Raw genomic sequence first — 24,475 nt, 5'->3', positions numbered from 1 at the left:
CATAATCTGAGCAAGCAGAAGAATCCTATCAGCACTGAGCTTGCTTAATCCATTCTAAGTCTTAAACACCTTGATCAGATAACTTTACAGGTGCCTAGTCTCCAGATGCAGCAATTTGCAGAACTGACGGCTTTCTTGGTAAGAATACCCCTTTGTTCTGCCCACCAATCTTGTTGCCCTTCTGTGTACTCGTACCAGCAGCTCCACATTCTTCCTAAAATGAGGCTTCCAGACTTGTATGCAGTACTCAAGATTGAACTGATCATTGCCTTATAAAATGGGATAATGGCTTGAAATTCCTGTATATCATTGACAAAACCTTATGAGCTAGCCTTGCAGCATTTCCCAGAGAATTTCATATCTGACTGCAGAGTTACCCCTAGATTATTTTCATTTTTCACTACCCTGAGTGTAGTATTACACAGTAGATTAATCTGGAATTACTGCTACCCGTATGCAGTACTTTGCATTTATCAATGTTAAACTTTAAATGCCATTTCTCAGCCCATCTGCCTAACAATTCTAGATCCTGTTGCAGTAGCATACTGTCATTACTCTCATTAACCACCCTACCAACTTTTGTATCATCCGCAAACTTTGAAATGAAATCTGTTATACCATTGAACAGGTTAGTGCTATTGCATCATATTTGTATGTAGTGAACTACCAAAGTAGATAAATTTCCATTGTTTTAATTATATCTCATATTGTGAAAACCTTCAATACGAGTTGCCATGATATTGCACTACCTCGAATAAGTAATGCTTCACCAATGGAGAAGACTAATGTTACTTATTGTAACAAATTTAAATGGTGGCCGCCACCACCCAGACGGCACCATTTCAAGACTAGTTGGCCTCTCCTTAGCAATAGTGACAATACAATTATGAAGTATAACTCCAAAATATGAGAGATGCCTAATGGTGTGCAATAGCATAGACTAAGGCAATTTTTTGGCTAGAGCCTCAAACTATGTGGAAGTTTGATTACTAATAATAATCCAGTAATTATATTAGTCCATGAAGAGCAATCAATGTCCATTGATTACCAGTCTGACTTCTCCCACTCAACCATGGCTTTATTCATAGATTTAAATTGCTCTTAATGCCACACTGCTCCAATTTGTACAGCAGTCTTTTATATGCAATAGTACCATAAGCTTTCCTGAAATCCAAGTATATGATATCAAAATTTGTGACCACATTGTAGTATCCAATCAAACTGGTGATCTTAGTGACCACACTGTAGTATCAAATCAAATTGGTCAAACAAAATTTCCCCTCAACAAACTGTTGTGTCTGAAGTATAATTGTGACCTTGTCTAGATGATGCCAAATTACTTCTTTTGATAGTGACTCCATTACTTTTCCCGGAACAGAAGTTAAACTAACAGGTCTGTAATTACTTGTGCCGCCCTTTGATTCCCCTTTGTGAATTAAGGATACATTCGCACATCTCCAGTCTGCAGGGACCTCCCCTGAATTCAAGGATGCTCTAATTATGGCTAATGGTTTGCTTACTTCCTCTGCTGCCTCACTTATTATATAACTGGATAGATCCCATCCACAACAGGTGCCGTTCTCTTGTTTAACTTCAACAATTTCTCCTCCACTTTTCTCTTGGTTATTACAAAATCATTTTCCTCCCTGTTATAGTTTGATAAACTTCCGGCATTCCCTTCCCTAAAAAATTCCTCATGTGTGAATGTAGATGCACAAAACTCATTCAGTTTGTCAGCAATCTGAGCAAGATCATCACAATAAAACCATCAATATTGAATGGACTAATTTGATTTATCCCCTCCTAGTATTTACATAAGTAAAGAAGTCTTTGCATCCTTTGTGAACGATTTCTCATAATCTGCCTGACTTCCTTTGTCACTTGATTACAGACTAATATACAGGGTGTCCCAAAAATATTGGTACAAACGTTTAGGGGAGGTAGGTAACATCTAAAGGAATGTGAATCGCATAGGAACCCATAACCGGAAATGTCACCATAAGTCGGTAGATGGCGCTGTTCATCAGTTTGCGAGAGGGAAAATTTCTGGTTTACTCATTCAAGCAGTAGTTGCCGCACAAAGAGCATACATCGAAATACGAACTGTGAGCTGGCAGACATGCACCTAGTGTATGGATTAGCAGAGGGCAATGGACGAACTGCTCAACGAATTTATGGAGAACGCTTCCCAGACATGTATTGGACCACTGTTTGTTTGTTTGCACGTGTGCATCAAAATTTGTGCGATTATGGGTCATTTAGAGGTAACAGGAGTAGTGTGGGCAGACCACATTCGATATGAACTCCCACCATGGAAGAAAGTGTGTTGAATGCCATCCAGAATAATCCTACTACCAGCACACGTGCCGTTGCCTCTGCTTTAGGAGTGTCTCGTTGCAGTGTACAGCGTGTCTGGCACGACGATTCCTTACACCCCTTTCATTTCCAAAGGGTTCAGTTACTGCTCCCCCAAGATCATACTGCACGTGTGGCTTTTGCGCAGTGGTTTCTCCAAGAAAGTGTTCAAGACTTGAATTTTCCAGCCTATATTTTGTTCACGGATGAGGCTTATTTCACTCGGGAAGGCTTATTCAATCAGCACAATGCTCATGTGTGGGCTCATGACAACCCACACGGTGTGCGCCCCCATGCGGCACAACATTGCTTCGCAATAAATGTGTAGGCAGGTATGGTCGGTGACTGCTTAGTCGGCCCATACCTGTTACCATCCCGCACGAACTCCACTAAATATCGGATCTTTCTTGAACAAGTTTTACCAGGGTTACTTGACGATGTTCCAGCAAATGTGAGACACAACATTTGGTTTCAACATGACGGGGCGCCTGCCCATTATGGAAGGTGTGTTCGTGACCATTTGAACAGGCATTTTGGGCTTCGATGGATTGGCTGTGGTGGACCTGTTGCCTGACCCCACGCTCACCTGATTTATCGAGCCTTGATTTCTTTCTGTGGGGGCCCTCAAATCTATCTTGTATGAATCGCCTGTGGAGATGGAAATGGATTTCATGGCGAGACTCGTCTGCACTGCTGCTACTGTCAAAGAAACTCCAGGTGTGTTCGACCGTGTCTGCCAATCTATGTTGCGTTGGTGTCACGCATGCATCGTGTCTCATGGTGGAACCTTTGAGCATCTGTTGTAACATCATGAAATGCATCCATATCATACTCCATTGTTAATATTATGTCAAATAAATGTTTGCCACTAATTACTGTCTCATGTCACGTGTCATTTCTGCTTCTTGTGCCTCTGCTACTACTACTTTCCTGTGACGTTTCCGGTTATGGGTTCCTATGCGATTCACATTCGTTTAGATGTTACCTACCTCCCCTAAACGTTTGTACCAATATTTTTGAGACACCATGTATATCTACCATAGGCTTCTGTGTCGCCTGATAATTTATATGCATCTCATGCACTTTTCTACTCTGCCATGAGTCTCATTAGTTCTGTATCATTTAGGCCTAAACCTTGAACAGTATTTATTAGTTGGTATTAAAAACATAATAACTTCCAAGATTAATTCCTTGAATGCTTCCCATTTAGAATTTGCTGTTGGTAACATCATCAGTAGGTACCACCATATAGAATTTAAAAACTAACTCTCTGAGACTACTGTAGTCATCCTTAAAAAGGCAAATCACTTCCCTTTATCCCTGATGGTACTGTGGTTACATTTTTAAGTAAATCCCAAATCAGTACACTTTGGTCATTGCCACCCAGTGGTTCTTTAGCATTAGCATTAGCATTAGTAGAGGCATTTGATGCAAGAAAGCAAGCTTATGCAGCATCAGCCAAAAAAAAAAAAAAAAAACCACTTCCGCTTCACCCCTCTGTTTGTTCAAAATACCTGTCCAGCTGAGCCTTAAACTTATTTAGGCTATCAACCTCCACAACAAGGGATGGAAGTCTGTTCCACCAACCAACCACCCGCTGGCTAAAGGCAAATTTCCGCACGTCTATCCTACATCTGTCTTTCCTCAATTTGAATTTATGCCCTCTCAGGTGATTATTCTGAGCTAGAGGAAGAATCCCATCAGCATTGAGCATGCTCAAACCATTCAAGGCTTTATACACCTCTATCAGATCACCTCGCTGGTGCCTAGTCTCCAGACACTGTAATTTGCAAAACTTAAGCCTTTCTTCGTAAGAGCACCCCTTTGTTCCATTCACTAATCTTGTTGCCCTTCTCTGTACTCGTTCCAGCAGCTCTACATCCTTCTTGAAATGAGGCCTCAAGACCTGTATACAGTACTCTAGGTGTGGCCTGACCATTGCCTTATACAAGGGAATAATCACCTCCTTATCCCTGCTGGAAAAATTCCTGTATATCATTGACAATACTCCATGAGCTACTCTTGCAGCCCATCTGCACTGCTCAGAGAACTTCATATCTGCCTGCACAACCACCCCCAAGTCCCTTTCATTCTGTACCACTCTCAGTGTAGTACCACAGAGTTGATACGTTGCTCTGGGGTTGCTGTTTCCCATGTGTAGTACTTTACATTTGTCAATGTTAAACTTCATTTGCCACCTCTCAGCCCATCTGCTCAACCTTTCCAGATCCTGTTGCAGCAGCATAGTGTCAGTAGTGTCCTTGACAACCCTGCCAACCTTTGTATCGTCTGCAAACTTGGACATTAAGCTTGATATACCATCATCAATATCATTTATAAATACAGAAAACAATAATGGACCCAACACTGAGCCCTGAGGGACTCCACTAATAACATTAGTCCACGATGAGCAGTGTCCATTGATTACCACTCTCTGTCTTCTCCCCCTCAACCACCCCTTTATCCATAGCAGCAATTTGCCTCCAATGTCACACTGCTCCAATTTGTGTAGCAGTCTTCCATGTGCAACAGTATCAAAAGCCTTTCTAAGATCCAAGTATATAATATCAAAGCTATTCCCTTCATCCAGTTCTTTTGTGACTGCATCATAGTATCCAATCAAATTGGTCAGGCAAGACTTCCCCTTAACAAAACCATCCTGTGTCCGAGCTATTACTGAAGTCTTGTCTAAATGATCCTGCAGTGCTTCTTGGTCTTTCTAGTCTGTGAGACCAGCCCACAAGTTCCAGTCAATATCTGGAAAGTTAAAATTCCCCATTATAAGACATTTCTATTTACTTGCCCACTATTTCTCTGTACATATGTTTGTTGTTCTTATCAGAGTCATTAGGCCTATAACACACTCCTATCTCATTTTTGCTTTCCCAGTCCTTATGTCACATCAGACTGTCTCAACATTGCACTGGCCTCCCATGTCAACTGGATGCACTGCTTTAGATTTTATGTGCTTAACTAAGAGCATACTACCCCTCTTATTCTGCTGTCCTTTCTGTATATATTGCACTCCCCATATTCAAATTTTGCATCCCTTATATATGAGTCTCTTATCTTCTATCTTATCTTATATCTGCTTCTTTGAAATCCCAACAATGTCCTCATTTGATGTCTTCACCAGCACTTCAAATTCATCAGATTTATTTATTATACTCCTAGCATTGGTGTACATGCAAGTAATAAATCAAAATAAATTTTCTGTTTATACTCCGGGATGACCAAATGGTCAGAGGAGTTCACAAGATAGACAGAATACAAGAAACAGCACCATATTTAGCAGTCACGGACTTTAACCCCGGTCACTTAAGGCACGTGTACTTATGCACCCATGTGCCTGACCACTTGGCTACCACGGCCGTTCATCTGTTCTTACTCTTAGTTAGCTAACACAGCTCATATATTTACTTGTTTCATGATGACTCCCAGCAGTTCTTGAAATTCCCAGCACCTTACTTTCAAGGCTGCTGCTCATTCTAATAGAAGCAGTACAATAATCACTTTCACCTGTGCCTGCAGTTATTGTTAATCTGTTATTCTGTGTATTACCCTCCCCAAGCTAGCAGTTTTCCGACCTAACATCTGCCTCGATAGCATCAGCAAATATTTTTCTTGCACCCTTTTTACTTAAGTGTATCCCATTCCTGTAGAAGCAGTCTCTCCTGTTAACAAGCCCAGACCACGCTGAGAAAAATTCTACCTCATGAGCCTTGTATAATGTTTCCAGGGCTGAATTGATTGAAAAGGCTCTCTCTCATCATATACTCTCTCCTATCGTGTCTGGGCAGAATTGCAGACACTTTCAAATTTAACTCTTAACTCGTGACTTTTTTCAACATTGCTCTGTACTTATTAAATAAGTTTGCATACTGTACTCCTACTCTAAATGTTATTAGTTCCACCCTGTACAACAATATCACCTTTTGTGCTCTTAAAAGATGATATCTGCTCCACAATGTCATAAACTTTTGTCCCTAGTTTTGCAGAATAGGACATACCATGGTTCTATTACATCTATCCTTTTTGCACAATATATATTGCCCTTTTCCTGTCAATAGAGTCACCGACAACAATTAGCTCTTGTTGGACCAGCACATTCTGTCTTGAGGGTTGCTGCTGTATTACCTGATTCTAAAGTGCAAACTCTGGCATTCATGTGGACAACTGAGAGTTTGATGGGCCCCCAAATTAATACCATTGAGGGCATCCATCCTGTTCTTCAAGCTGTCATAAAAACCCATAACAACGAGTTGGCATGTAATATCCTCACACTCCTTACATTAAGCATATGCAAAGACATTCCCCTTGGCAATATCATGTCTAACTCTTGATAACTCTGCAAACATCAAACAAGCCATACATCTCATAAGGCCGTGATTCAGAGGACAACTACCCTCCCCCTCCCTGGTTCTCCCTACAGCCACGGCACTCCCATTAGCCTGAGCCCAATATAATTAAAAATACTACACTAAATAAATATATCTAATGCAGTAATAACATTATTCACTGGTTATGCTATGAAGTTTACGTTATTAATTATATATAATTGAAATTTGAATGTTCTTATCGATATACCAGTCATGCAGAAATAATGCTACTATGCTACCAAATTTGCTTTATATGTATTAGGCTATACTGTTATGCTTGAAAGTTATAAGTTAATTATAATATATGACAGAATTATCCAACTGATGCTAACCTAAGTGATTCAAACTTTAGAGCTACCTGTTTACGACAATTAAAAATTTTAAACTCCCCTACCACTCACTCTAACTATAAACAATGGCCGCAAGTTTCGAACGATACAAAGGTTCCACGTATAATATGTAGTAATCTACAAAATCTCTAGCTAAATTTTAAAAAAATGATAATGAGCGTGAGTATGATTAATATGACAATTAGGTCAATAAATCAGCAAAATTCTTCAAAAAGCTATCTGTTTATTGGAGCTGAAAATTCTTTGACTAGCACATTCATGTCTTCTGTGACTATCACTTTAAGGATATGCCATAATTCTAATATTCCTCTGCTGTCTGCTCAATTGTTAGAGACCATGTAGCATGTTAAACTCTCATAGTTCCCTTTTCTCATATTAAACCCAAAACTTTTACCTTTAACAGTTATTTTAATGGTTGCAACCTCTTTCTTCATCAATCAACTAAGTATTGCTTGATACAACTCACAGTACAGGGAACCTCTGTTCCCTGTACTGTGGGCACTTACACAGAGAAAGCAGCTTGACCATCAAATGTTGTTGACCCTGCATAGCTGTATTAATCTGCTTACTGACTGTGGACACAGAATGCAGGTTGGACAGCCTCTGTTTTCAGTTCTGGGCAGGAACTTGCATTACTCGAAGCTGTTGCTAGTCTGTATGTGTGAGTCGAGTGGTATGTACACATACAAGTTGGATTGCCAACTTTGAAAAACTTTTAATATTTAAAAAAAAAGGCTGATCATTGATTAACAAAAATATGGACTAACTGACACAAAAGCTACTGAAGAAAAGACTTATGTGAATAGAACATTTTTTTTTTGTGCATCCACCATATTGTCCATTCATTTGTACAGTCAATGCACAGCAACAGCACAGTATATGCTGCTTCATTTGCTGACAACCAAGCTTAAACTAAAATTCATTCCAGTAAGTAGGCAGATTAACACAACCAGCAGTGACCAGTCCTGACAGACTGTTACTGTGTATTCCCATTAATATTTAATGATTTATATTCACATACACGAAAAACTCCTTGTCCCCATTCTTTGCTCTTTTAGACAGTGATTTCTCATACTTAGCCCTTTCAATATCACTTTTTCTGTGGTACTATTACAGGTCAACTTATAGCAGTCATAGGCTTTAGTACTTTTTGTTGTTCCATAACTGCCCCATGCCATCTTTTTCTGCTCTGTATTTTTCTATCTTTTCATCCTCCTTGTGTTATATTTTCTTAACCTGTAACTAGATGGGGGGGGGGGAAGATTAGTTACACATGATTTTAGATGAATTCAGATGTTATTTGGTTCCTGGTTAATAATCAGGTCTATAATATTCTTATCCATACTATTTTCTGTAACATTCTGATGCAAATAATCATCATCTTTCTAGTTTATTTAAAAATTTGTTCCTATGTAGCTAATAATAATAATAATTTGCTATCCTGACGCAGCCCTTGAAGTTATTTCCTAGTATTAGTTTCCTATTTGTTTAAAACATTGCTACCCTTGTCACATCTTGCCAATGTCAGCTGTTGCGGCAATAAAAGAGATATGTGCAAGTGTTACTTTGATCCATACCATTAGATAAACATGTATGGTGTATGTATTAGGGCAGAGTTTTTCAACCTTTTTTTCAGCCATGGAATCCTTTTGTAAGTCTTCTTTCATAAATTTAAATATAGTAATAATTAACCTTTAAATATAGTAATAATTAACAATAAATTAAAACTGGTAATACGTATGTATAAATTAAATAAAAAATTAATGGAATATTTATTTGGACTGGACGGTGCAAATCTTGAATATTTCTTAATCACATTAAAATGTAATTATGTCTTAAAAACTTTTATTTCAGATTTTTTTCTATGTTATGTGCCCCTCTTTTATTAAAACAAGTATAATAAAGATCACAAAATCATTCTCTCCTTCTGTCGCGCACGCACGCGTGCACACACAGTCTCTCTCTCTCAAAATTGTATAGAACTCCAACAAATTCTGTTGAACCCACTTTGAAATCTGTGTGTCATGGTATATTTGGTTTTAGATCTAACTAAAATCAGTTTTTGAATATAAATTTATTCACCTAAGTAGCTATTTGATTTATTTATATCTGAAATTTTCATGTGTTAATACATGTAGATTTAAAGTTGTAAGATATCAGTTTAACTGAAAGAGATCTTTTAATATAAACCAATATTTGATGGCTGTGTACGTTTAAATATAAATTTAATTATTTGTGCGTATGTCAATGAAAGTAATAGAATAAGCCACAATATACAGTGACTTCATACTTTAATTAAGCGTGTTTAAATTACATGAATTTAAAATAACTTGGGGCAACCATATTTATGGAAAGTGCCACAAGAGGAGAAGTACATACCTAAACAGATATTCATTCAAAAAATGCTTGATTGCACTTATATTTCCATTGCTGAAAAGGCTGCACCTGGTTTTAAGGTGGCAAAAGATTGGCTAACATTTCTGTTTGGTGATAAACTGAAACTATCAAACTGACACTATCAAAACCCTTGTGCCTTAATGGTTACAACAGGTCATACATGCCCATGTACTGGTACTCAAACTCTAAAGGGTGGATGACTGCTATTATTTTCAGAAGTTATCTTGTATCTCAAGTTACGACCAGAATTGGAAGTGTATTGCAAGACAGAAGGAATTTCGTTTAACATCTTACTTATTCTTGATAATGCCACAAGCCATCTACCCATTATTGTTGATATCTGTTCCGATAGTAGGATTGTTTTTTTTATACAACCTCATACTCCAGCCTATGGACCAATGCGTGATTAAATCTTTTAATTCTCAGTATTTAAAATGCATTCTGGCTGATCTAATTGACAAGACCGACCATGAATAGATGAGTGTGCAGTAATATTGTCGAGCCTTCAATAAAAGATGCTTTAAAATCCATCAATGCTGTATGGCGTGAAGTTCCACATAACTGTATTCAAAGTTTGTTGCATAAGTTATGTCCAAATCTTAGCAACTCCTTCAAGGGCTCTGATACCAATGAAGATTACACACAAACTAAAGACAAATATGTGAAACTTACTAAAAAGATAGGCTTCACCGAAGTGGAGGTAACTGTTGTTGATGGTTTAATTGATTTGCATCATGAAGAATTTTCAAATGAAGATCTGGTTGCACTGGAGCAGCATCACAATTAAGAGGAGAAGTTAGCAGTGCGCAAAAGTCTGGAGGTTAAAGAAGAACAGAGCCTGATAGTGAAAGGAATATTGAAAGCATTAAATCTTATAGATGAAGGCCGAAATCTGTTAGCTGATGAAAACTGACCATGATAATCCCTCTCATCAATCTGCCTAAGGCCACCCTCCACCCTAATCTCTCTCAGTTTGTGTTGGACTGTATATGTTGGTTATACTGAATATACTTTTTCTTACTGTACAAAAAAAAAAAAAAAGAGAAAAAAAAAAGAGTAAATCAGTAAAGATGAATGAATCTCTTTAGTTGCTCGTTATTTTCTTTAGAGTGCCCAGTCTTCCAACCAAAGAAAACGAATGGTATATACTGGTAGGGGTAACTTAGCTAGATGCAAGAGTTACTCTCATAGGCCTATTATTGCATTTTTTGGTGATTATTTACATTACGCATGAATTTAAATTGCACGAGACATTTTGGAATTTAACCCTTGTGTAAATTAAGAAGTCACTGTATTATCTTTTTGTGATAATGAAAAGGTGTAGGTTTTATTTTTAACATATTTCATTATTGCTCTTTGCTGTTTGGCAGGCAAATGATTAACTTGCTTTCCTACCAACTGTGCTTAGTAGGAAAGCAAGATTGTGCAATTGGATTACCCACAAGGGTAACTTGCTTGCCAGCATCATTTTTTTAAAATGAAAAACGAATTAACGAATATGAAAATTTGAATATTGATGTTCAGATACTAGTATTTATATTGTACAGAGCTTTTTAAATGCTGTGTATTAGTCTTAATTGAGATTTAGCAATTACGATGAATGTGCCAATTTATTAATTTATTGTAATAAAATTGTTGAAGTAGTGTTGTTGAATGGCAGGGCTGTGCTAAGCCATTTTAGTACCTGAGGCAAGAATGAAAAATTGCACCCTCCCCTAAAATATAAAAAAAAAAAAAAAAAATTAAAAAAGATATGACATTTAAAATATGCTTCTGGTACACGTTTTATAAAAAATTAAAATTGAAGTTATAAAAATAACAGCACTGGAGTGCAGAGCTCAGTATCTGTACAGTGGCACGACAAAGATTTTTGTCTTGCAAAAGCAAGATGATAAACAGATTGGATAATCAAAACGTAAAATCAAAAACATTAGCAATTATTTAATCTTTCTTTTGGCACCCATTTCAGCTTTTAACCTGAGGCAAGAGCCTTGTTCGTCTCATCTTCGGCATGGCTCTGTTGAATGGAGCATTGATCTGGATATTGTATACACAAGAAAACTAGATGAATGGCTGTATGATAAATTTTACAGTACTAGAAAATTGTAGGGGGGAGGATATTTCAATGCAATAGTTAAAATGAAATAAAATTCACACACTTTAGATTCAGTTTTTGATCATGGGAATCATTCTGTGGGCTGAGGCTGAATACCCAGCCTCAGCCCACAGAAAGATTCCCATGATCACAGAATTATGCCATCCTCAAGTGATAATGTAAGGTTGGGGTGACATACAACAGAATTTTCAACTCTTACATTTTGTAAGGTATGATGAATTCAGAAAAATACCTTACTGTGCTTCAAAATTTTATTTTGTTTTTCCTTTAGTTATTAGCATTAGCATTAGTAGAGGCATATGATGCAAGAAAGCAAGCTTATTCAGCATCAGCCAAAAAAAAAAAAAAAAAAACAACCACTACTCCCATTTCACCCCTCAATTCGTTCGAAATACCTGTCCAGCTGAGCCTTAAATTTGTTTAGGCTATCAACTTCAACAACAAGCGATGGAAGTCTATTCCACAAACCAACTGCCCGCTGGCTAAAGGCGAATTTCCGCACATCTATCCGACATCCGTCCTTCCTCAATTTGAATTTATGCCCTCTCAGGTGATTATTCTGAGCAAGAGGAAGAATCCCATCGGCATTGAGCATGCTCAAGCCATTCAAAGCCTTGTATACCTCTATCATATCACCTCGGCGATGCCCAGTCTCCAGGCTCTGTAATTTGCAAAACTTAAGCCTTTCTTCGTAAGAGGCATAGTTATGCTATGCCTAAACTTGCAGGAAATAATACAGGATGGCATCCCACCACACACTTCAGTATTCCTATGTGAAACTTTCCCTAACAGATGGATTGGTATATGTGGCCACAGAGTGTCCTACGATATTCCCTAATTTGATATTGGCAGATTTTTTTTTTTTTGGAGGGGGGGGGGGGAAAGGATAAAGAATAAGTTTACCAGGGAAAAGCCAAGAACTGTTGATGAATTGGTAGAAGTTTTCAGGGAAGCTACTACTAGTGGTCCTGAAGACTTCCTTTCCTGTTCAGTGAAAATGTAGTTGTTGGGTTGGTGGTATTGGATGAAGCTATATTTTTTTGTTTTGTTTTTCAGATGAAATACTTAGTAAAACTAAATGAAATAAAATTGTCTGCCATCCATAGCTGATTAAATCTTTTATGCCCCATGGTATCCACCAATACCATTTTAAAAATAAGTAGTGATTTTCTATTTACCCCATGCATATATATAGCATAAGTCGTATCCATTTATACCAATGTTTTATTGACATGGATGATAATTAAAAATAACTTGCTGGTATCTTTTTCTAGGTTTTTTTCGAAGAAGCATTACAAAGAATGCAGTATACCAGTGCAAATATGGCAATAATTGTGAAATCGACATGTATATGAGACGGAAATGTCAAGAGTGCAGGTTAAAAAAATGTCTGAGTGTTGGAATGAGGCCCGAATGTAAGTTCTGCATCATTTCCTTTTATTTGACTATGTACAGTGCTTGGATTGGATCAGAATGCCATTCTGATCCAATCCAACCAATTTGTAGTACTAAACAGCAACAAGAATGGCTCAGTTGCATAATCAGTCTCCCAAGTACACACACTATCAAAAACAGCGATGTTACCCCACCACATCACATCATTCTTATTGATGCCATATGTGTATACCCCTTGCCTATACCTGTAGTTTTTGGTTTTGTGACTTTCTATCTGATGGAGTACTGTATATGCTTACCATTTTCTTTACACGTTACTGTGCAGTGCAACAAAATGTGAGTGTAAGCATTTTAAAAGAATGAGCTAAAATAATTGAGTTTAAAAGTAGACAGTGGTTCTTAATGCAGATTTTACTGTAATATATCACTGTGTGAGTTGCAAAAGATAGCTGTAAAGAAAGCGAGTCGGCTTACTATGGCAAATATATAATTAAGCATGAATTTCAAACCAAAAATGGAAGACTACTTATGTGCCAGAATACATGGTATGCACCAGTAATTTAATGCAGTCATTCTGGTAGTTGTTTATTTCCATTCCCTGAATGTTATAATAGATATTTATTTTCATATCCTGAGCATTCTGAAGCTATTTATAAACTCAGATAAAAAAAATATATACTCCCTTGAGTTCTACATATGTGTGAGCAAAGAAGGTGACCTAATTTACTGAAAAGCAACTTTTCAATTGTATTTTGTTATTATAACAAAGAAAAGTTAAGAAATTTTGACGTTTTATAATCAGTTATTCTTTTTATCGTTTGAGGGTATATGTATATTTTTCCTGAATATTTATAATTTGTCAACATTTAAGATAATATGATAATCACCTTGCCTTAAATGTCAAGTAATAGTGGTACTTTTATAAATGTGTTTTTTTTTTTTTAGCAGAATCTAAATATTTGTCTAATTTTCAGTTCTTCTTGCAGTTAGGAAATATTTCCTACTCTTAGGTCTCTTTTTTACGAAATGGGAAACAATTTCATTTGGAATGTTTTACTATGCTGCGCATTTTTTTTTTTTTTTTTTGTTGCACTTTAAAAAATTTTTTTTTTTCCCGCTTATGATACACACTATCTTCTTAAAATATACTTAACATTCTCAAAATAAGACAGCAGTAGTATAATTTTATCAAAATTATAGTACAGCATACATAATTTTCCAAGTAAAATCAGATTAAAATAAAGCAAATGTTTTAGTGTGTAGCATCATGACTGTATCGTGTAAGAACTTAATCAGATATCATGGAATTATTCATTTTTGTAATTTCTCCACGGTCCAGTTTTCCAATGTCTGCTGATAAGTTTTGCTTTTGTGAGTTCACAAGTTGCATAATTAGAATGATATTCCATGAGCAAGCATGTGGCCACTTCTTATTCAGAGATTGATGTAGGCATGAATTTTTATAGAAAAATGAAGATATTTAATTTATCCATGCTTCACAGTTGTGGTATGTTTTCGTGTTGGTGATGAATCTTTATTTTGTTTGTTTTAAAAGCAAGGAAATTTTGCATTGAGTATGTTTATATTTTATCTAAGTAGATGAGCATTATTCAGTTAGGTATATATTTACCCTGGTGTCTTAGCAAGTTGGATTTTGGATTTCAACAGTCTGCAGGGATTGGGGGGCTCGCCCATTATTTTGTGTATTCCTTTGAGGACATTAAACACCTTAATCAGGCCTTCCCTGAGGTGTCTGGTGTTCAGGCTCTATAGTCTGCATCTTTTAGGATGCTCCACATCGAGACAACACTTATTAGCATTCCCCAGTCAATATAGTTGTCCTTCTTTGGACCCTCCCTAGAAGTGGTGTCCCTTTTTTTTTAAAAGATTCCTCCAGACTGGAATATAATATTCCAAATGTGGTTCCACCATCATTTTATAAATAGGAATAATAACATCCTTCTTCCTGCTAACAAAGATACTATTGATCATTTATAGCCTTCCTGTCCACATACTTACACTGTAAGGAAAATTTCATGTTTTCTTGTATTGTAATACCTAAATTTTTCTCATCCCAAACTACCATTAATTCTGTAATTCCTAGTCTGTAAGTCATTTCTTTATTTCTTTCCACCAAATGCAAGACCTTACATTTAGTAGGATAAAACTTGAGTTATTATCTTTAAAAACATATCTAGGTCATTGTGAAGCAGCTTAGTTTGGTCCCAATTATTTTTATATCCTACTTACCTTTAAATCATAAGCACTGTCTGATGTCAATATCATAAATTAAAAGTAGAATTGAAATTAGATCCAACCAAAATCTTCAAACCTCAAGGAGCCCACTCTAAAGAATGCTCGTTGATTATCACCCTCTGTCTCCATTCACCTATGAGCCAGTCCCCCAATCCAGTCAAGGATCTTCCCAGTAATCTTAGCACACTCCAATTTGTACAGTAGCCTCTTGTAGGGGAGCAAATAAAAAATGTCATCAAAATCTAGGTATACAATTGGAAATTGTTCCTTCGTCAAAATGCTTTATAGCTTCATCATGGTAATTACATCAGAATCTTCTTAAAATATAAACTTGTTTATACAAATTTTTTGTTAATAGAAAGCATATATCATTCATTCCCTTGCTAAAGGAAAGACTTTTTCTATGTAAATGTATTCATATATTACAAACCTTGGTTAATATGTATTACAGTCAATTTTGATCCAATGAGAGATAAGTGTTGTTAATACAAAGCTTGGTACAGTCCAATTATTATCCTATCACCAGCATGTGTAATGATCAAGTTCTGTGTTTTTCTGAAGGACAGAATTGACTTATTAGGTTATACTCTTAAGTAAACAGAGCCAGGTTTGCTAGCTGCAACTTAAAAGCACTCAGTAAAACATCATTAAGGTCAGTTGAAATTGTTATGCCAGGCCCAAGAAGTTATTTTTTTATTATTATTAATAAAATCTGTTTTTTTTTTTTTTTTGTGCTTTTTTAAAAAATCTGAGCTGGTGTGTTTTTGATCATTAATTAATGAAATGTAAAGAGAGGTAATCAAGTCTGAAAGTGAAAATTATACAATAGGCTGATAGGACCAAAAAAAAAACAAACAAACTTGAAGTGCATGACACTGGAGTAGTAATAAAAAAACAGGAAATCAATTCATGGTGTTAAACACGAGGAACTGGAAACAAAATTTTTCAAGTGGTATCAAAAGATGTATCTAATATCAGAGCCAACTTTACAAGAAAATGCCAATTATCCAGCTGGCCACCAAGGAATTAACAACTTCAAATGCAGAAGTGGATGGCTCCAGAGATTTAAGGACAAGAATAACTTGGTTTTATGAAATGTTTGCTGTGGGGTGGGATCAACTGAAAAAGAAAAACTACAGGACTACTTGTGTTTTATATAATTTGTTTAAAAAATGCTTGCTGTTCAAGGAGAGTCGGGTGAAAAATTAACTAAATAAAGACTAATTATTCTGTTATGCTGCAATGCAGATGACTGTAAAAAACTGTATCCACTTGTGGTTGGGAAAATTTCCAAGCCAATATGATTTAAAGTAGTTAACTATTTTCCATGCAATTATGAGGTCAACAGGAGTGTTTGGCTTGTAGTCAGAATTTTTCAGTTTTGGGTATTGAGATTGGACAGAAGAATGGCTTCATAAAAAAAGGGAATTTTTTGTGATTCTAAATCATCATACAGCACATTCAGCTGAGACAATTAAGGTGAAGAACATAAGGCTGTTATTTTACTTCCCAATACCGCCAGTTTTATGTATCACCTGGGTTCTTGATCTGCAACATAGAAGGAAGGAACAATTTTCAGCCAAAGTGGAATATCTTATATGCTGCTTGTAGCGCTATTATTACTTGGAATGGTTTTAAATCAAGTGTAATAATCAACTTCTTCAAAAAGAGTGGCTTCAGGGAGAATATTATAGAAAAACACAGTTCAACAAATGAATCTGGTAGCAGTATTGAGGAATGGGATATTTTGAAGGAGCATATGGATTTTATTATTATTTATTCAGGTAAAGAGAAAGTATTTTCTGGAAAAAAAGTTTTAGCCAACGAAAGTTTTGTTGAACAGTTTGCGGAGTTCTTAGGGCAAGTAGGTCAAGTTGGTAGGGCAAATGATTGGTGCTACCATAGCACCCACACCAGAAAAATTGCTAACCAAGCAAACTGAAGTTTTTTTTTTTTAATAGTGGGGAAAGTGAAGAACCGTGGGTAGCACATGTGTGTGTGTGTGTGTGTGTAGATACACATACATACACACATATGCTGCCTTCTGAAAACTATTCCCAAAATGCATTGAACATATTAGAGAATGTGTCAGCTTGCAGTAATTTTAGTAACAAAACAACTGTTACATTTTCTGTGAGTAAAAATGCATATAAAAAACACTGCAAATGAAATTGGATTTTTTCTTTAAATTAGATTAATTTGTTGAAGAGTCAATCAGTGCATATATTTAATTTAATATTAAAATTGTAATTCTTCTTTTACTAGTTTATGCAATAAGCATTGCCTGACCCTAGGGCAAGGCAGTCCTTATTCTAAGGCCTTGGGTCTCTCACTCCAGTTGACAAAAAAATTTTAAATATGTAACTTGCTCAACAGAAACCCAAACACAAAATGCACCCAAAATTGAAAATTGTTCCTTCCTAGTAAGAGAAAGTTGAAGAGAAATACTAAAACCTAAGATTTTATGTAAGGCCAACAATGCTTCAAGGACAGGTGTAAACAACTTGGGTATTCTGCCAATTGAAAATGACATTACCAGCAAACCGAGTTTAGTGAAACAGCCAATTTTGCATTCAGCTTGAAAAATTTATTTATAAGTTAATAAATTATTAAGTTACAATATTAACCTTGAATATTTTTATACCTTCATGTTTTAAGAAGTTTTAAGTTATTACTTAATAAATAATTTTTTGGAATTAGTCATACATTATCCTTCCATGGCCCTTGGTTATTCCTAAAAATCTAATGTGTTTGCTCATTTTAAACCAAATTTTTGACAAAAAAAAAATCCGAAAATAATCAGGGACTTGGTCAGCTAGTTTGACATAAACTGTAGTATTTGCTATAAGGACCCCACTGTCAGTTTGCTGCTACCTCAGAACCTGCATAAGGTTGAGCTTAGTGATATTGTATTCTCATCTCATATGTGTTGTTTCTTTTCTTCTCTTATGGTTTCTCTTATAAATGAAAGAAAATCTACACAAAATAATATATATTATTTTTATTATGGTTAGACAAGGCTAAACTTAGATATACACATGTACCAAAGAAAATGCCCAAGTTTAGACATTTTTGATGGACCTTGTTATTACAAAACCTGAAAATGTAAGACCCTTGAACTTTGTATTAGCATTAGTATTAGTAGAGGCATATGATGCAAGAAAGCAAGCTTATGCAGCATCAGCCAAAAAAAAAAAAAAAAAAAACGCTCCCATTTCACCCCTCCATTTGTTCCAAATATCTGTCCAGTGCAGCATTAAATTTATTTAGGCTATCAACTTCCACAACAAGGGATGGAAGTCTGTTCCACCAACCAACTACCCGCTGGCTAAAAGAAAATTTTCACACATCTATCCTACATCTGTCTATCCTCAATTTGAATATATGCCCTCTCAGGTGATTATTCTGAGCAAGAGGAAGAATCCCATCAGCATTGAGCATGCTCAAACCATTCAAGGCTTTATACACCTCAATCAGATCACCTTGCAGGTGCCTAGTCTCCAGACACTGTAATTTGCAAAACTTAAGCCTTTCTTCATAAGAGCAACCCTTTGTCCATTCACTGATCTTGTTGCCCTTCTCTGTACTCATTCCAACAGCTCTACATCCTTCCTAAAATGAGGCCTCCAGACCTGTATACAGTACTCAAGGTGTGGCCTGACCATTGCCTTATACAAGGGGATAATCACCTTCTTATCCCTGCTAGAAAAATTCCTGTATATCATTGACAAGATACCATGTGCTACTCTTGTAGACCATCTGCACTACTCAGAAAACTTCATATCTGCTTGCACAATTACCCCCAGGTCCTTTTCATTCTCTACCACTGTCAGTGTAGTACCACAGAGTTGATACATTGCTCTGGGGTTGCTGTTTCCCATATGTAGTACTTTACATTTGTCAATGTTAAACTTCATTTGCCACCTCTCAGCCCATCTGCTCAACCTTTCCAGATCCTGTTGCAGCAGCATAGTGTCAGTAGTGTCCTTAACAACCCTGCCAACCTTTGTATTGTCTGCAAACTTGGACATTAAGCTTGATATATCGTCATCAATATCATTTATAAATACAGAAAACAACAATGGACCCAACACTGAAACCTGAGGGACTCCAGGTGGACTAATAACATTAGTCCACGATGAACAGTGGCCATTGATTACCACACGCTGTCTTCTCCCACTCGAACCATCCCTTTATCCATAGCAGCAATTTGCCTCCAATGCCACACTGCTCCAATTTGTTCAGCAGTCTTCCATGTGCAACAGTATCAAAAGCCTTTCTAAGATCCAAATATATGATATCAAAGTTATTCCCTGCATCCAGTTTCTTTGTGATCACAGCATAGTATCCAATCAAATTGGTCAGGCAAGACACTCCCTTAACAAAACTATGCTGTGTCCAAGCTATAACTGAAGTCTTGACTAGATGATCCTGCAGTGCTTCTTTAACCAGTGCCTTCATTAATTTTCCTGGAACAGAAGTTAAACTAACTGGTCTATAATTACTTGTGTTGCCCTTTGATCCTCCTTTGTGAATTGGGGTCACATTTGCACATCTTCAGTCCATGGGTATTCCCCTGAGTCCAAAGAAGCTCTCATAATTATGGCTAAGGTTTTCCTTACTTCCTTTGCTGCCTCCTTTAATATAACTGGATAGATACCATCCACCCCAGGTGCCTTTTTTATGTTTATCTTCAACAATTTCTGCTCCATTTTCCTCTCAGTTATTACAAAATCATATAGCTCACTGCCAGAGTTTAATTCACCTCTGGCATTCCCCTCCCTGAATAACTCCTCATGTGTGAATGTAAATGGAAAATACTCATTTAGTTTGTTAGCCACCTGAGCAGAATCATCAACAGTTGAACCATCAATATCTAGTGGACCAATCTTATTCATCCCTTTCCTTCTAGAATTTACATAGGTAAAGAACTCTTTGCTGTTTTTCTTTGAATCCTTTGCCAAAGATTTCTCATAATCTGCCTTTGCCTGCCTAATCTCCTTTGTGACTTGGTTATAGGCCAGCTTATATCTATCATAGGCTTCCATGTCACCCATTAATTTATATGTATCCCATGCATTTTTCTTCTCTGCCATATGTCTCATTAGTTCATCTGACATTCATTTAGGCCTAAACCTTGAACAATATTTCTTAGTTGGTATGGAAAATCTAGTAGCTTCCATGATGAATTCTTTGAATACTTCCCATTTTGAATTTGCTGTTGGTAACATCATCAGTTGGTCCCACCGTACAGAATTTAAATACTGTCTCAGACCACCATAGTCGTCTTTACAAAAGCAAAAACCCTTCCTTTTACCCCTGATGGTAATTACCTCTTTGAGTAAATCCCACTTCAGCACACTGTGATCACCGCCACCTGGTGGTTCCTTTATCTGCAGATTCTTAATGCATGAAGAATCACTACTGATAATCAGATCAAGAGTATTACTCCCTCTAGTTGCCTCCCGAATATGCTGATATAGAAAACAATCATCCAATAAATCTACAAAAGCCTTGCTAGTGTGCGAGTGACCAACTCACAAATTCCAGTCAATATCTGGGAAATTAAAATCCCCCATTATAATGCTCTCTGATTTACTGGCCCACCCTATTTCCCTGTACAGTTTCTTATTATACTCATCAGAGTCATTAGGCCTATAACAGACTCCTACTCTCAATTTTGATCTCCCAATGCTTACGTCACACCAAACTGACCTGACACTGCACTGTCCAGCGATGTCGACTGGCTTCACTTCCTTGGCTATTATGTGTTTCTTAACTAATAGCATAACCCCCCCTCCCTTCCTATCCTGTCTATCCTTCCTGTACACATTGTACTCCCCAAATTCCAGTTCTGCATTCCTTATATCTGTGTGACACCACATCTCTGATATTCCAACAATATCTGCCTTTCATGTTTTGAGCAATACCTCAAATTCATCAAATTTATTTACCAAACTCCTAGCATTGGTGTATATGCAAATATACATGCACCGGTTCCTATTCTTAGCTACCCTAACATAACCCATGTGTTTACTTGTACCGCAATGACTTCCAGCAGTCTCTGAAATATCCTGCATCTTGTTTTCCAGGCTTCTGCTCATTCCAAAGAAGCAGTGCAAGAATCACTTTCACCTCTGCCAGTGGCTACTGTTAATGTATTAGTCCTTGTATCCCCCCAAGCTAGCAGTTTTCCGACCTACTAACACTGCCTCGATAGCACCAGCAAATATTCTTGAACCTTTTCTATTTAAGTGTATCCCATCCCTGTAGAAGCAGTCTCTTCTGTTAACAAGTACAGTCCAGGCTGAAAAAAATTCTACCCTTTGAGCCTTGCACAGTCCTTCCAGGGCCGAATTGATTGACAGGGCTCTCATCATATACTCCCTCCTATTGTGTCTGGGCAGAATTGCAGACACTTTCAAATTCAACCCTAATTCACAGCTTTTTTTTTTTCTACAGTGACCTGTACTTGTTAAGTAATTCCACTGGTCTCCTACTCTTAATATCATTAGTGCCAACGTGTACAACAATATCACCTTTTGTGCCCTTAAAAGATGATATCCGCTCTACAACGTAATCAACCTCTGCCCCTGGCAGATATACCCTGGTCCTGTTCCACCTATCCATTTTACATACCATGTTCCCCGTTTCCCTGACAATAGAGTCACCAACAACTACTAGTTCCTGTGGGACCAGTGCATTCTGCCTTGGGGATTGCCGCTGTGTTGATGATCATGTGCAAGCTCTGTCGTTGATGTGGGTAGCTGAGAGCTTGATGGATGGATCCCTCAATTTAGATCCTTCGAGGGCATCCACCCTGTCCTTTAAGCTCTCATATAGGCCCAGAACAAGGTTCTTTTATGTACCCATAATTTTTATTATGGTTAGACAAGGCTAAATTTAGATATACGCATGTACCAAAGAAAATGCCCACGTTTTGACATTTTTGATGGTTATAGGCCAGCTTATATCTATCATAGGCTTCCATGTCACCCATTAATTTATATGTATCCCATGCATTTTTCTTCTCTGCCATATGTCTCATTAGTTCATCTGACATTCATTTAGGCCTAAACCTTGAACAATATTTCTTAGTTGGTATGGAAAATCTAGTAGCTTCCATGATGAATTCTTTGAATACTTCCCATTTTGAATTTGCTGTTGGTAACATCATCAGTTGGTCCCACCGTACAGAATTTAAATACTGTCTCAGACCACCATAGTCGTCTTTACAAAAGCAAAAACCCTTCCCTTTACCTCTGATGGTAATTACCTCTTTGAGTAAATCCCACTTCAGCACACTGTGATCACCGCCACCTGGTGGTTCCTTTATCTGCAGATTCTTAATGCATGAAGAATCACTACTGATAATCAGATCAAGAGTATTACTCCCTCTAGTTGCCTCCCGAATATGCTGATATAGAAAACAATCATCCAATAAATCTACAAAAGCCTTGCTAGTGTGCGAGTGACCAACTCACAAATTCCAGTCAATATCTGGGAAATTAAAATCCCCCATTATAATGCTCTCTGATTTACTGGCCCACCCTATTTCCCTGTACAGTTTCTTATTATACTCATCAGAGTCATTAGGCCTATAACAGACTCCTACTCTCAATTTTGATCTCCCAATGCTTACGTCACACCAAACTGACCTGACACTGCACTGTCCAGCGATGTCGACTGGCTTCACTTCCTTGGCTATTATGTGTTTCTTAACTAATAGCATAACCCCCCCTCCCTTCCTATCCTGTCTATCCTTCCTGTACACATTGTACTCCCCAAATTCCAGTTCTGCATTCCTTATATCTGTGTGACACCACATCTCTGATATTCCAACAATATCTGCCTTTCATGTTTTGAGCAATACCTCAAATTCATCAAATTTATTTACCAAACTCCTAGCATTGGTGTATATGCAAATATACATGCACCGGTTCCTATTCTTAGCTACCCTAACATAACCCATGTGTTTACTTGTACCGCAATGACTTCCAGCAGTCTCTGAAATATCCTGCATCTTGTTTTCCAGGCTTCTGCTCATTCCAAAGAAGCAGTGCAAGAATCACTTTCACCTCTGCCAGTGGCTACTGTTAATGTATTAGTCCTTGTATCCCCCCAAGCTAGCAGTTTTCCGACCTACTAACACTGCCTCGATAGCACCAGCAAATATTCTTGAACCTTTTCTATTTAAGTGTATCCCATCCCTGTAGAAGCAGTCTCTTCTGTTAACAAGTACAGTCCAGGCTGAAAAAAATTCTACCCTTTGAGCCTTGCACAGTCCTTCCAGGGCCGAATTGATTGACAGGGCTCTCATCATATACTCCCTCCTATTGTGTCTGGGCAGAATTGCAGACACTTTCAAATTCAACCCTAATTCACAGCTTTTTTTTTTTCTACAGTGACCTGTACTTGTTAAGTAATTCCACTGGTCTCCTACTCTTAATATCATTAGTGCCAACGTGTACAACAATATCACCTTTTGTGCCCTTAAAAGATGATATCCGCTCTACAACGTAATCAACCTCTGCCCCTGGCAGATATACCCTGGTCCTGTTCCACCTATCCATTTTACATACCATGTTCCCCGTTTCCCTGACAATAGAGTCACCAACAACTACTAGTTCCTGTGGGACCAGTGCATTCTGCCTTGGGGATTGCCGCTGTGTTGATGATCATGTGCAAGCTCTGTCGTTGATGTGGGTAGCTGAGAGCTTGATGGATGGATCCCTCAATTTAGATCCTTCGAGGGCATCCACCCTGTCCTTTAAGCTCTCATATAGGCCCAGAACAAGGTTCTTTTATGTACCCATAATTTTTATTATGGTTAGACAAGGCTAAATTTAGATATACGCATGTACCAAAGAAAATGCCCACGTTTTGACATTTTTGATGGACATTGTCATTACAAAACCTGAAAATGCAAGACCCTTGAACTTTGTATTAACAAGGTTCTACTGTAATGAGATTTGTCAAGGAAGACTTTTTTCTTTCACAAACTGTACTATAATCCCTTTACAGTTTTATTCTGTTGCTTGAAAAAAAAAAAAAAAATATATATATATATTTTATATATATATTTGGTATATATATTTATATATATATATATAAAAATATATATATATATATATATATATTTGGTTTATGTTTGTTATATAAGTTAAAGCAAAATTACAGCTCTGATAACAGTGAAAATCATATATTTGATTGAAAGTGTCTTCTTT

General features: G+C 37.1%; 1 protein-coding gene across 1 annotated transcript in view; it reads left to right on the top strand.

Moving 5' to 3' along the window:
- The window catches only part of LOC150090689 (ecdysone receptor-like), an 86,797-nt gene that overhangs the window by 47,073 nt on the left and 15,249 nt on the right, over positions 1–24,475 (top strand). Inside the window, 1 exon segment of the mRNA XM_090372270.1 lies at positions 12,872–13,012. Coding sequence (XP_090228396.1) covers positions 12,872–13,012 — 141 coding nt within the window.

Source organism: Mastigoproctus giganteus, chromosome 1 (assembly GCF_048544385.1).
Source record: "Mastigoproctus giganteus isolate SK-2022 chromosome 1, ASM4854438v1, whole genome shotgun sequence".
NCBI lineage: Eukaryota > Metazoa > Arthropoda > Arachnida > Uropygi > Thelyphonidae > Mastigoproctus > Mastigoproctus giganteus.
The sequence above is the reverse complement of the archived record's forward strand: the minus strand, read 5'-3'. Positions and strand labels throughout refer to the sequence as shown.